Source organism: Enhydra lutris, unplaced genomic scaffold (assembly GCF_002288905.1).
Source record: "Enhydra lutris kenyoni isolate GAN:26980312 unplaced genomic scaffold, ASM228890v2 scaffoldscaffold10, whole genome shotgun sequence".
Classification (NCBI taxonomy): Eukaryota; Metazoa; Chordata; class Mammalia; order Carnivora; family Mustelidae; genus Enhydra; species Enhydra lutris.
Window position 1 is genome coordinate 14,211,425 of NW_019154094.1, and position 14,179 is coordinate 14,225,603.

Here is a 14,179-nt window from a genome sequence, read left to right on the forward strand (position 1 = left end):
TGGAAAAAAAAATTGGACTTACATTTATGTGAATATCTAGACGAATCTTAGAATTAATAACATGTTAAAATGGTGAGAGGTTATGACAAAGATGAGACTGTCTACTGGCCTTATTGAGCCACCCACGCACCCTGCTACTGAGAATTGGCAACAAATAGCTTAAAAGTGTTTAGTCTTTTCATCTACAGACTACCTTTTGGGGATGCCTGGGTGGCTCAGGCAGTTAAGTGTCTGACTCTTGGTTTTTCCCCAGGTCATGATTTCAGGGTTTTGGGATCCCCCCTTTGGGCTCCATGCTGGATGTGGAGACTGCTTAAGATTCTCACTCTCTCCCTCTCCCCTGCCCTCTAAAAAAATAAATAAAATTTTACAAAGACTACTTTTTGGAGGAAATAAAACTAACCATTTTTTAAAAAAGATTTATTTATTTATTTTTAGAGAGAGAGCTGGGGGATGGGCAGAGGGAGAGGGAGAATCTCAAGCAGACTCCCCCATTGAACACAGAGCCTGATGTGGGGCTCGATCCCACCGCCCTGAGATCATGACCTGAGCCAAAATCAAGAGTCAGGCCTTGACCGACTGAGCCATACAGCTGCCCCCAAACTATTAACTAAAGAAAAAGTGGCCTGAATTTCCAGTAAGAATTTTAAAGTGGAATTTGACTTCTATTTGGCCTCAAGATTCTCAACAGTCACCTATCCTAGCAGTAAAATTCAATGCTTTTTTCCCTGTCACAATTATGCCTTTACACACAGTACAGATTCAAGATACAGTGGTTGAACATGAATAAATGTAGTACTAGAGAATGTCTGAAAAATAAATCTTAGAAATAGGAGTTCTGCAAAAGTTGTGATAGATCAAATCAAAGCATTTATTTCAACCTGCACCCTATTTTAGAGTTCGTATTTGGGCACAATAAGCAAAAATTCTAGAAAGAACTTTCCAGGAAGATAGCTGAGATTTGACATTTGGGCACATACTGTACACAGAGAGGATGACATTTTAATGTAATTTATTTGAAATGCTTCCAGAAAAGTTTAAGGCCATTATACAAAAACATTCATTTCATCAAAACATTCACTTTCTTCCCCTAGGCCAGCACTTGACAGACTTCTTGTCTCAACACGTTGGCCAAAGTGGCCGATGGCTCCTGTAGACAATGATCCAGTCTCTCCCCCTCCATCAGACATCGGTTCTCAGCTTATGTTTCCTTCTAGCAGTTCATTCACTTGCTAAATAACAATTTGAGAAACAAAGCAATTTTAAATAAACTCATAATAGAAAAAAAAATTCACCATGTTTAAAATCTATAAATACAGAAATATGTTTTACAGGGTAAAATTGACCACATTTTTTCATTTTGAAAAATAAGTAATATTACCTTGTTTTTATATTGATACATCTTGTCACACAGCTTCTTTGAATGCACATGTTAGATGTACATAATAAAATGATAACATAGCATTGACTGCTTTCTGTAAACTCGAAAGACACAGAAGATTTAAAACAAAACTTTTTGGCAATAATTTAGACTCATGACTACTAGTGCTGGTGTGGGAATAATTTTGCACAGGTCATCCTTAATATTTACACTCACAGGGAGCTTTTCTGTGTATTCAGTTAACTTTTTTTTAAAGGTCGGCCGTCCACCCTGCACTGTAAATCAAGGCTAGACAAAGAGGTTACTAGTTTGGCTAACTGAGCCTAATTAATCATCGAGTTAATTAAAATTGGCCGATGGAGAATGTGATTACGACTCTGATCACAGCACAGAGCCGGAGGTGGCAAAGCGGTGACCTAAAAGAAGAGCAGGAAAACCCAAGGCTCTGGCCTTTCCCGGAAGGGCACCAACCTTGTTTTCTCGTAATGCTTCCTGCCTAAGGTCATGATGAAGCACTTCTTCCAAACTCTTCTTCCACATGTTTCTGTAAACAGAGTCACTGACTCACCTACGGTCTCTTCCTCAATGCTCCAAAATAGGAGTAGGCCTTGGCACATGAAACAAAATGATGGTGGGCCTCCTTATTATTCTGCCAGGTGTTCCTTCCCAGGCCTGTTGAGTTCTGCTCTGGTTTAGGCCAGAAATGGCTCTCTAAGGCAAGCCAGCAACTAGGACAGACACCCCCTGGTGCAACTGCCTTTCAGTTCAAGATCCAGAGCTGGCGGCTGCCTTCGTGCTGGTCCTTTTAAGGTCAGACACTACCGCACATCCTAATAGATTATTGCATCAAATTTGCACTAGGTGACACTGCAAGGTCAACACAGTGCTTCTTCCTTTGCACCATTAAGTGTCCAGCATCCCCAGGGGATGTTTTCATGCTTTCTGGTTGGATAACATTGAACCAAGCTCATTGCAAGGATCGATCTTTTCCCATTTTCCTGTACATACCATCACGATACACAAGTGACTTCCTCGTGCCCTGTTTGCCAGGCCCCATAAATTCCATGCCTTCAGCTATCACGTCAAAGAGGCAGGAAAGCACTAGAGAAGCACGGGAGGGTTCTTTTTTAAGCAATCTACGCAAAACAGTAGTTTAGAGATTCTTTTCTATTTTTTAAAATCCAGCAGGACAAGTGAAAGTAACTTGTTCAAGTACCTCTCCATCCATCCAGACACTTGTGAAATGCAACACAGGGTAGAGCTGCCACAGACCCCAGCTTACAGACAGACTGGCAGTTACAGTACTAGGGACAAAGGTACAGATACAAGAGACGAGGGGCAACACGGTCACCAAAGTATTAAAAAGTGCTTCTCCAAACCGTTCCGTGTGTGGAATGCAAATACTGTACAGGTAAGACACAGGGCTGCTTCCAGGAAGTACACGTGCCTCTGTCAGACGTTGCTTTCGATGTGCCTGCTGTTCCCACCGGAGTCCGTCTGTTCCATGCGCTCACAGTCGAGGCTGACCTCGCTCGTGTCCATACTACAGTCTGACTCACTGTCCGATTGGTCCATCTGCTCAAGTTTTGTGTCTCCCTGGGGCTCCTGGCTCCCAGGGGCAGGGTTTAGGAACGGTCCCTCGGAGTCCAGCGCCCCAGCCTGCCCGGCAGCGCACAGAACGGTTTCTTTGGCCTGACGAATGCAGTTGAGCCACTGCTGCTTGTTGAAGGTGTCGTTGGCTTGTAGTGAGTGGGTCTGACTTTGGGAACCGTTTTTGAAACTTACTCTGAAGAAGTTTTTAACTAGAAATGAAAAATACATATAAAAAAGGTCAACGGACAGGTATTTCTCCTAGGCCAGAGGTAACCTATAGAGTGACACGAAACCCATGTACCTAGGGCAGACATCATTAATTAATTACAAAATGTGTCCCACTGGTCCAGGACATGGCGCAGCTCTACTCTGCAGCCATCAAGCACCTGGATCTGACATCAGAGTAGCTCTCGGTTGCCCTGAGGCCAGCAAATTAAAATCTCCCATGTATTAAAATCTCCTACGATCTGGTTAAAAACATACACACCCGGACCCTACCGTTAAGTGACTCAGATTCAATAGGTCTAAGGTGGGCCTGATAATCTGGACTTTCAACCACGGCCCCAAGTTAGAGCTTTCTCAAGTTCGAGAAGATCTGTGTAAGAGCAAACCATGCCCCCGACCCTCCAAGCGATAATAGTACTTGTATATACAGTACCTAAAGGACTGAGAAGATATGCAAAGACTCAGAGCCGTTATAAATTCAGCTTCACTTTAAAATAAAAATATATTCTCAAGCAACACAAATAAAAATTAAAAAAAAATTTTTCATTATCTCCACAAGAGGTACGTATATTTAAAAACATGGTAGCACACCATTCGGGAGACATTTTGTTTAGTTTAACTGACACAGAACAGGCTCTGTGAGCCACGTGCAACGCTTGGCTCACAGAAGCGCGTGTGTTCATCAGTCCCCTTGCACTATCCCTGGAGCCAACGGTTTGGGAACCACCACTTTGGATAAATTCAGGTTCCACTTTTTGCTCCTGGGTAAGTGCCTTAACTTCTGTGTGTCTTCAGTGTCCTTACTTGTAAAAGGGGAGAAACGAAGAGGACCTATCTTACAAGATTATTATGAGGGCTAAAGTTAGTGGTAATGCATGTGCTTCTACACCACCTGACACAAAGCCCGTACTCAGGGAATAGAAGTTGCCACCACCACAGGGCGGAGGGGCTGATGAGCAGGTCAGGGGCAGTACATGCTAATTACATTGACAATACAATGTCCCTCTTAACCCAAGAGGCTCAAATGTCACTTTCTCAAGGAAGACTTTTCGGATCATTTCCTCTAAAGCAAACCCCCAACTGTTATCCCTACCTGCCCCATACAGGGTTTTAGTTCTCTTAACGCTACCTGAATATTTATTCATCCTTTATCTCCTCTATCACAGTGTAAGCTCCATAGGGGCAAGGAATTTGACTGTTCAGTTTACCAGTGTATACTAGTGCCTGGAATGACACATGCAAGATACTCAGAAAACACTGCCATTGTAGCTTCTCTTGGTTAATTTGTTTAAGTCTCAAGTTAGAGAAACCCATTAGAGTAATTACACATGAATCCTCAACCCAGGTGACCATTCTTAATCCTTTTTAGGGACGATTCTCCTGGCTCAACAAGAGCCACCAGTAAGCAACTGGTATCGACACAGGGGCCGTCTGGTATTAAGCAAGCTTGCATCCCGTGGAAGGAGACAGGGAGAGGGAATGCAAGGAGCACCTGTTATGTGCAGACGGGTTCACTTGCAGCATCTTAATCCTTTAACAACCTTCTAAAGTAGGTACGAAAACATGCCCATTTTACAGATGGCAAACTGAGGCTTGCAGAAGCGGCACAAGGTTACACAAGCAGTGAGTAATGAGACAGCACTGGAATGTAGTGTGACTCCAAGGCCACAGCTACTTCTCTCTCCACCAGCCAGACACGCCCTCTGAAGCACCACAACCAAAGACATTCAACAGGTCAAAGCCGACAGCCATCCCGTACTTCTCTCGTTGTTGCTAAACGCCCCACGCAGGGAGCCGCCCAGCCTCACTTCTCCATCCTGCAGGTCTTCCAGGAGAAGGTCCTTTACAGGGATCGGCTGCCGGTACAACTGGTAGCAGAGCTGTTCATTGTGGGTGACAGCTCGAGTGATCACAAGCACTTCTTGGAACAGGAAAACGTGCAGTTTCTAGAAGAAAAGAATCCACAGGATTTCCCTAAGCAACAGTCTATTGAGTGGATTAGGGGACTTCTGTGGGTAAGAAGAGCCCGGGTACCAGCTTCACATTGTATTATCAACTTTCAGGCTCAGGTCTACCTCCAGAACAGAAGTTGGGCATCTTGGAGGTATTTCCAGATGCATCTAGTGCCTTTCCTGGAGGAGCGCCTCCCTGCGGCCCCCACAGAGAAGGCCTTTCTGCCTACAGACATCTGTGGCTGGGACTGCCGGCTGCAGGGACACCATGCATAGTGCATATTCACAGCCTGTGCAGACGCACAGAGCCTCCAGCCTCCGTAAGAAAATAAAAGTGAGAAGGGAGGACAGAATAAAGGGAACAGTGAAGGAAAAAGAAGTGAGTACCTCCACCCGGGGTTTTGGCTTATAGCATCCAATATAACCCTAAGAGATCATAATGAACTATAGTCTATGAAGGATACAAATGGAGGGGTGCCTGGGTGGCTCAGTGGGTTAAAGCCTCTGCCTTCGGCTCAGCTCATGATCTCAGGGTCCTGGGATTGAGCCCCGCATTGGGCTCTCTGCTCAGCGGGGAGCCTGTCCCCCTCCATGCCTGCCTCTCTGCCTACTTGTGATCTCTGTCAAATAAATAAATAAATAAATAAAACCTTTTTTTTTTTTTAAGGATACGGATGGTATTTCAAAGCCTAATATTAATCTTTGTTTCCCAAACCCATAAAAACACTTGTTCCTTAAGCCACAGAACTGAGTATCAGCTCCATCCAGGCACTCCAACTCTGAACACTGCCCATTCCCGAGGGAACCAGAGTGTGCTGTCAGAGCCACAAAGATGATCAAAGAACTGGTCCTTCTCGGTTATGTTCCTCGGAACCTCAGTTCTCTGAAGAGGTTGTGCTTAAAAGGCTGATGACTGATGTGTGTGTTGTGGGCGAAAAGAAATCTCCAAAATAAAGGCTTGTCTCAAACCACATCATGAAAGCAATTTTGCTGGGTGGAGCCCGGGTAAATTGGCCCCATTCCGTTCCTAGTGCTAGACTCTTCTCACAGTTTGGAAATGCGGACGGACGGAAATGAAAAGTTCTACAACTTTTGCAACTGGTTCTGGTTTTCTGGTGGAGATATTTGGGAATGGGAACCCAGGGGTCTCAACCCAGTGGAAACTCACATCAGAATCTTGATTTGGGGCAGGGGAAGCACATTCAGCATTATCAGACAATTTTACATTCGGGAGAAAAGAAACTGGTGGACCCCCCCGCCCCGACACCCACTCTGACATACACAGACAGACACAGACACATGTATAGAAATAACATGTGTATAGACATATGTATAGACATATAGAAATAACATGTGTATAGACACATCTATAGAAATTAAAGCTCAAGCAAATGTTGGATGGTGGAAATAAAACTGATAATTTTCACAGCTTCACATTGTATTATCAACTTTCAGGCTCAGGTCTACCTCCAGAACAGAAGTTGGGCATCTTGGAGGTATTTCCAGATGCATCTAGTGCCTTTCCTGGAGGAGCGCCTCCCTGCGGCCCCCACAGAGAAGGCCTTTCTGCCTACAGACATCTGTGGCTGGGACTGCCGGCTGCAGGGAGTTTGAGATTGAGGAGTGAGATTGAGATTGAGGAGTGAGAGTTTATCAAAAGTGCATTTAAACAGATTAAAGCAAAAAATAACCAAGTTAAGGGCTTTTTTTTTTTTTTTTTTTTTGGAGGGGGATATAGAAAGAATGTTAAGCCTTTTTTGGGGGATGGGTAGGGGAGGAATTGGATATTGTTGTATATATTAAACATTACGTTTTTAAAATATTGTTTCTACTGTAATCAACCCTCTAGCCGAGGTAGGTAATTTGAACTCAGATTGTCTAGGAAACCTTTTAAAAACATCCCTTATTTATGAATGTTAGCTGAGAATTTCCCTTCTTAGTCTCAGCTCCTTTTAGCCATCAAACTAATGAGCTTTTCTTCTGACACAGGACTGTTCATAAAGACTTCCATCATTCTACTGAGAAAAACAATAAAACACACCTCCTATCCCAACTGCTATCTTTGTTTTTCAAAAATCTGTCTGCTGAAAAATGAACTACAGTTCATCTCTAATGCCTGAGGCACATCTAACTAGGGAGTCTCAGTCCTTGACTGAGGGACAGAAAGAGAACAGGCCTCATCCCATCCAGTGATGTATCTTCCCAACCATTTCCCACAGGGCTTCTGAGAAAGAATGTTCAAGAAGCCAGAGTATCAGACATTAGATGCCAGAGTATCAGACGTTAGAAGTCCACTAGAGTTTTCTGAAAATCAGCAAGAAGCAGAATGCTGCTTTCTAGCAACCAATAATTCTGTAGTCAAACAGAAACACTTCTTCAAGTAGTGGTCATGACCAGTCTCAGTATCTCTGCTGGACCACCGGCTAGTTGGATCCCCAGCAGCTCTCATAATGGGCACTATGACAGACACTCAGTGATTTCAAATAACATTTCCAAGCCTGCTCACAAATGCCACTCCAAAGTCCAGGTCAAAAGGTTGTCCCTTAAATCAGCAAAGCTTTATCAAGAACTATTCAATCTAGTTTTGGCTTTCATTCTAAGAGTTGACTAGATACTGAAGACGAAATATGATAAAAGAAGAGATTCTCTTTTTCAATGGCTTTCCCAACATTGAATTTAAATATTTGTTATATATAATAAAATCTATATGTTATATAAATATACATTTCTATGTATAATATGTTTAAATTATAAAATATCATAGACATATTAGTATTAATTTCTACTGGCTACACATAAAAAGAACCTGGTGAATTAAGTGAATTTTGAGCTCTCATGAAATTTCAAATCCATCCTTTCTTTTTATAAACATTTACTCATTCATTCACTCACTCATTGACCTAACATTACTGAGTGCTTAGTACATGCCAGGTCCCCATAATAGGTGCTGGGGATTAATAAGACGTGGTCTCTATCCTAAAAGATCATACATAATGGAAGATATTGACAGACATATGGTGGATAATTACAGCCCACTGTAGTAAGTGTCCCAGGGAGATCCATCCAAGTTGCTATGATAGAAGAGGAGGAACAAGTTCAAAATCTACTCAGGAATAAAAGCCAGAAAGTTGGGCAGAGTTAGTTATACAGCTAGTTTTAAAACAAAAGCTGGTTTTAAAATGGCAGTCTGTGGATGGGTACCAATCCTTTAAAAAAAAAAAGCAAAGAATTTCTCATAAAGCTAAGAGTTTCAACTTAAGAGCTGTTTTTCTGAGATTATATACTTTTAACATCTTGTTAAAATCATCCCTTGTTTTCTGATATCAAAGCCGGAGGAGATGTTGTTAATTGTTTTGTATTTGTTATTGAAGGTCATGCTCAAACAAAATACAATTGGCAACCCTCTGTTGGTCCCGAAATTCTTCCTGAATATATACTGGTTGTGAAATTATAAAATATATATAATATATATGTTGTGTAATATATATAAATATATATTAATTATAAGCTAGAAACATGTTATTTATATATAAATTATAATATATAAATACACACACACACACACACACACAATGTATATAATTATATATATCCATATACATATGGGATCCTAAGATACAAAAGACACTGGAAAGCAATTTTTGTCTGAAGAATATGACCTTGGGTAGGGAAGGCAGAGTAACAGGAGGCTGGGCATTAAATGGATTAAGCGCCGTGGGGCGGGGGGGGGGGGGGGGGGGGGGAGGCAGAGGACCAAACCCCTGAAGGAGAGTAGCCACTCACCACCCCTCGATTGTTCTTCAGTTCTCCATGACAACACAGCACTCTTGAGTTGTCGATTAGAGAGTCTTTCTGGCCTTCTTCCAAGTAAAGAAGCCGCTCTTTATAATAGCGGCACTCAGATTCCCCAGTCTTGGTGTTGATTTCTGCCACGATTCCCTGAATGATGTTTATCTATGGAAACAAAGAAGAAAGTATGGGGAAAGTAAGCAAACCATCTACACCAATAAGTCCCAGGGGCTCAGCCAAGAAGGTCACCCAGACAGACCCGCATCTAACTCTCAGATTCCGTTATCTAACCTGCTGCTTTGGGAAAAGGCAAAAATAAACACGTGCTTTGAATATATTGTGTCCATCTATCCATCTATACATGTACATACAGATACACACACACACATATATGTGCATACACACGCAGGTATTTGTATTATATAGAAAACTGATGTTGATGCATGATTTTATCCAAGAGGAAGAGATAGAAGGTATAGCTTCTGATGTGCAGGACTCCTAACTACTGAGTTCTTTGTTGCATATTTCTTCAAACATGCTTACAATGTGGAAGATACAGGCATATAAAACCATAGCCAAGGAGAGAACACAAAGCAGAATGCAGTAGTCCCCAGAAGGGATTATCTTTGTGGGTTTGAACTCAGTTTCAAGGTTTCTCTATAGGTACTCACTCTAACCTACAAACAAGATGTGCAAATTGGGTGTAAAGAAATGGTTTGGGTAGCTTTTTAGTGATAAAACATAAATGATTTTAAAAAGACGGAGAACTAGAAATGGAAAGAAAAGACACTAGCTGTAATGATGGGAACTATTTATCTACATACATACACTCACACCCATGCCTGTAGCACACGTGGAAACAGTAGGGGTGGAGGGATTTCAGATCAAGGGTGGATATAGTGTTGTTACTGCAAAATGAAACAAAACAACGCGATGAGAGCACAGCACTCAGACACAATCAGTGGGCGTTTATTCTGATGTGTTATTCTATCACATAGATGATATGTCTAAATGATGTAACATACTAAAAAACAAAGGAACAAGAAATTAGTTGAGTAAAAACTCAAGGACACCAACCAAAGGTAAAATGATGACCTCATCAGCAGGGTCCCCTGTCCTCCAAGAGTGAAAAGACCAACGTTTCCTTTCTTCCCATCTTTCTTGTGGTAGCATTATTCTTGTTTTTTAAAGATTTTATTTGATAGAGAGAGATCACAAGTAGGCAGAGAGCCAAGCAGAGAGAGAGAGAGAGAAAGGAGGAAGCAGGCTCCCTGCCGAGCAGAGAGCCGATGTGGGACTCGATCCCAGGACCCTGAGATCATGACCTGAGCCGAAGGCAGAGACTTAACCCACTGAGCCACCCAGGCGCCCCGTGGTAACATTATTTTTTTAGTTTTTATTTAAATTCCAGTTAGTGAACGTAGAGTGTAAGAGTTTCAGGTGTACAAATGATTCAATACTTCCATACAACTCTCAGGGCTCATCACAACAGGTGCCCTCCTTAATCCTCATCCCCTAGTTCACTCCTCCCCCCACCTCCCCTCTGGTAACCATCAGTTTGTTCTTAGAGTATAGAGTCTATTTCTCTGTTTGCCTATCTCTCTCTCATCCTCCCTCTTCCCCCCCCCTTTTCTTGTTTGTTTTGTTTCTTAGATTTCACATACGAATGAAATCATATGGTATTTATCTTTCTCTGACTGGTTTACCTAGCATAATACTCTCTAGCTCCATCCATGTCCTTGTGAATGGCAAAATTTCATTCTTTATGGCTGAGTAATATTCCATTACACCCACACGTTCTTCATCCATTCATCAGTCGAAGGAGTTTGTGCTGTTTCCATAATTTGGCTATTGTAGATATTGCTCCTGTAAACACTGGGGTGCATGTATCCTTTCGAATTAGCATTTTTGTATTCTTTTGGTAAACACCCAGTAGCATAATTGTTGGATCATAGGGTAGTTCTATTTTTAATTTTTTGAGGAACCTCCATACTGTTTTCCACAGTGGCTGCACCAGTTTGCATTCCCACCAACAGTGCAAGAGGGTTCCTCTTTATCCGCATCCTCGCCAACACCTACTGTTTCTTGTGTTGTTAATTTTAGGCATTCTGACAGGAGTAGGATGGAATCTCATTGTTGTTTTGATTTGTATTTCCCTGATAATCAGTGATGCTGAGCATCTTTTCATGTGTCTGCTGGCCATCTGTATGTCCTCTTTGGAAAAATGTCTATTCATGTCTTCTGCCCATTTTTAAATTGGATTATTCATTTTCTGGACATTGAATTTTATAAGTTCTTCATTTATTTTTGATAATAACCCTTTTTCAGATATGCAATTTGCAACTATCTTCTCCTATTCTGTAGGTTGCCTTTCAGTTTTGTTGATTGCTTCCCTAACTGTACAGAAGCTCTTTATTTTGATGAAGTCCCAATAATTATTTTTTGCTTCTGCTTCCCTGGCCTCAGAAGATATACCTAGAAAGAAGTTGCTACAGCCATTGTCAAATAGGTGACTGCCTGTGTTCTCCTCAAGGATTTTGATGATTCCCAATCTCACATTCAGGTCTTTCATCCATTTTCAATTTATTTTTGTGTATTGGGTAAGAAAGTGATCCAGTTTTATTCTTTGGTATGTTGCTGTCCAGTTTCCCCAACACCATTTGTTGAAGAGACTGTCTTTTTTCCATTGGACATTCTGTCCTGCTTTGTTGAAGGTTTATTGACCACAGAGTTGTGGGTTCATTTCTGTAGTCTTGATCCCTACAGCTTCGTAGTATAACATGAAGTCTGGACTGTGATGCCTCCAGCTTTGCTTTTCTTTTTCAAGTTTGCTTTGGCTACTTGGGGGTCTTCTGCGGTTGCATACAAGTTTTGGGATTATTTGTTCTAGCTCTGTGGAAAATGCTGTTGGTATTTTGATAGGGATTGCATTAAATGTATAGACTGCTTTGGTAGTATGGGCATTTTAATAATATTTATTCTTCCAATCCATTTCTTTGTGTCATCTTCAATTTTTTTCTTTAGTGTTTCATAATTTTCAAAATATGGGTCTTTTGCCTCTTTGGTTAGATTTTTTCCTAGGTATCTCATTGTTTTTGGTGCAATTGTAAATGGAATTGATGGGTTAATTTCTCTTTCTGCTGCTTCATTGTTGGTGTATAGAAATGCAACCAATTTCTATAAGTTGATTGTGTATCCATAGAATTTACTGAATTCACTTATCAGTTCTAGCAATTTTTGGTGGAGTCTTTTGGGTTTTCTATGTAGAGTATTATGTCATCTGCAAATAGTGAAAGTTTGAGTTCTTCCTTGTTGATCTGAAAGCCTTTTATTTCTTTTTGTTGTCTGACTGCTATGGCTAGGACTTCCAGTACTCTGTTAATTAACAATGGACATCCCTGTCTTGTTCTTGACAGTAGAGGAAACACTCTGTTTCTCCCCACTGAGAATAACATTCACTGTGTGTTTTTCATATATGGCCTTTATGATTTTGAGGAATGCTCCCTCTAAACCTACTTTGTTGAGGGTTTTATCATGAATGGATATTGTACTTTGTTAAATGCTTTCTCTGTATCTATTGAAATGATCATATGGTTCTTATCCTTTTTATTAATGTGGTGTATCACCTTGATTGATTTGAGAATACGGAACCACCCTTGCAGCTCGGACTCGTGGTGGTATTGGCAGGAAGGAACTTAACAGATGAGTAAGGGTAATAAGTCCTCTTCTTGGTTACATTTACTTAACGGAAAAACAAACCAATCTCTGAAAAGCAAAGTTTTAAAAGAAGCCTTTACTCAGTGAGAACTTACCAGATCTTGTAATGTGTTAAACTGGCAATGAATTCTAAGATTAAGTGATTATTTTTCACATTCTAGTGAAATGATACCTTCTGCCCAAAGCCAACTGGAGAAAAACTTCTACCCAGTTAGAACTCTGGCATTTCCACGTAAGTCTGACAGAAGATCTTACAGCTCTGAGCCAAAGTCTGGTGACTGCTCCCTATGAACAGATGCATAATCTATATACTTTTGTAGCTATTATGAGTTTCAAAGCTCATTTATTCTTTTCTCTATTTCCCAAATTTGGGCTGTAGCACTACTTGGATAATAAATACATCTTTTTAAAAAACACAAGCTTTTTGTCCCATAAAATAATCTTTTTGGCCTTTAATGTCAACGTGACATTAAATGTAAGTCCTATGAAATTAATCCAAGTTTTACTAACATAAAACAAATAATAAATAGAACACTTTGATATACAAACTTTCTCTTCGTTTTTTTCCCCCTCTTGGTTTTTAGACAAGCCTAATTATTTGCTACTTTCAAAAAAAACAAAACAAACAAAAAAAGAAACTTCACAAAACATATTAATGCTATGACTCATCCTTCAAGTTAATTCAATCAATGCTTATTGAGCGTCTGTTCAGTGTCAAACTAGATGATGTCACTGAAAGAAATGAGACAGGTCCCTGCCCTCAAGAAGCTTTAAAATATATGGGAAGTGTCTGACAAATTCTTTTACGTCTACCTTAATCTTTTACCTTACTACATTTTTAATATATAGTGGAATATATACTTTTTCCTTGCTTTTAGAGGTCTTAGCATTAATTGCTGTGTCTCTTCTTAGAGTTTACTCAGTTTACCTGGAATTAACTGGGTCTTGAGATAATTTTCTGAGTTTCCTGCAAGTATCCAGGAGACCAGAAAAATGATGTACTATAGGCATAAATATGTGTTCCCTTCCTAATTTAGCTCAGGGACCAAACAGCTGGCATATCACATGAAGATTAACAAACTCAAACCCCACAGTGGTTCTTTAGGCAGCTATGACTACTGTCTGATGCTACTTCTTTCTTTAGTGTTTGAAAAAATAGAGAGACTGAACAATAGGAACAATCAGCGTTATTCCACATTCTTTGTGGACATTGTAATAGCACTTCTGGGTCTGCTTTCATTTATTAAAAATATTGTTTTGTTGTTACATCTACCTCTACACTATAAGCATCTACTCTGTACTTTTTTTTTTTTTTAAGATTTATGTATTTGAGATAGAGAGAGTGTGTGTGTGTGTGTGTGTGTGTGTGTGTGTGTGTGTGCAAGTGTGTGCAAGTGCGGGGAAGGGCAAGGGAGAGAATCTCGAGCAGATTCCCGGCTGAGCACAGAGCCCGACCAGGGCTTGATCCCAAGACCCATGAGATTGTGGTCTATTGACTGAACCACCCAGGTGCCCCCCGCAT

General features: G+C 40.8%; 1 protein-coding gene across 1 annotated transcript in view; it reads right to left on the reverse strand.

Annotated features, from left to right (window-relative positions):
- Positions 1 to 995: 995 nt before the first annotated feature.
- LOC111143883 (Rho guanine nucleotide exchange factor 3) overlaps positions 996 to 14,179 on the reverse strand; it is a 312,758-nt gene continuing 299,574 nt past the window's right edge. The window contains 3 exon segments of the mRNA XM_022497910.1: positions 996 to 3,183; positions 4,959 to 5,145; positions 8,935 to 9,105. Coding sequence (XP_022353618.1) covers positions 2,834 to 3,183; positions 4,959 to 5,145; positions 8,935 to 9,105 — 708 coding nt within the window. The 3' untranslated portion in view covers positions 996 to 2,833.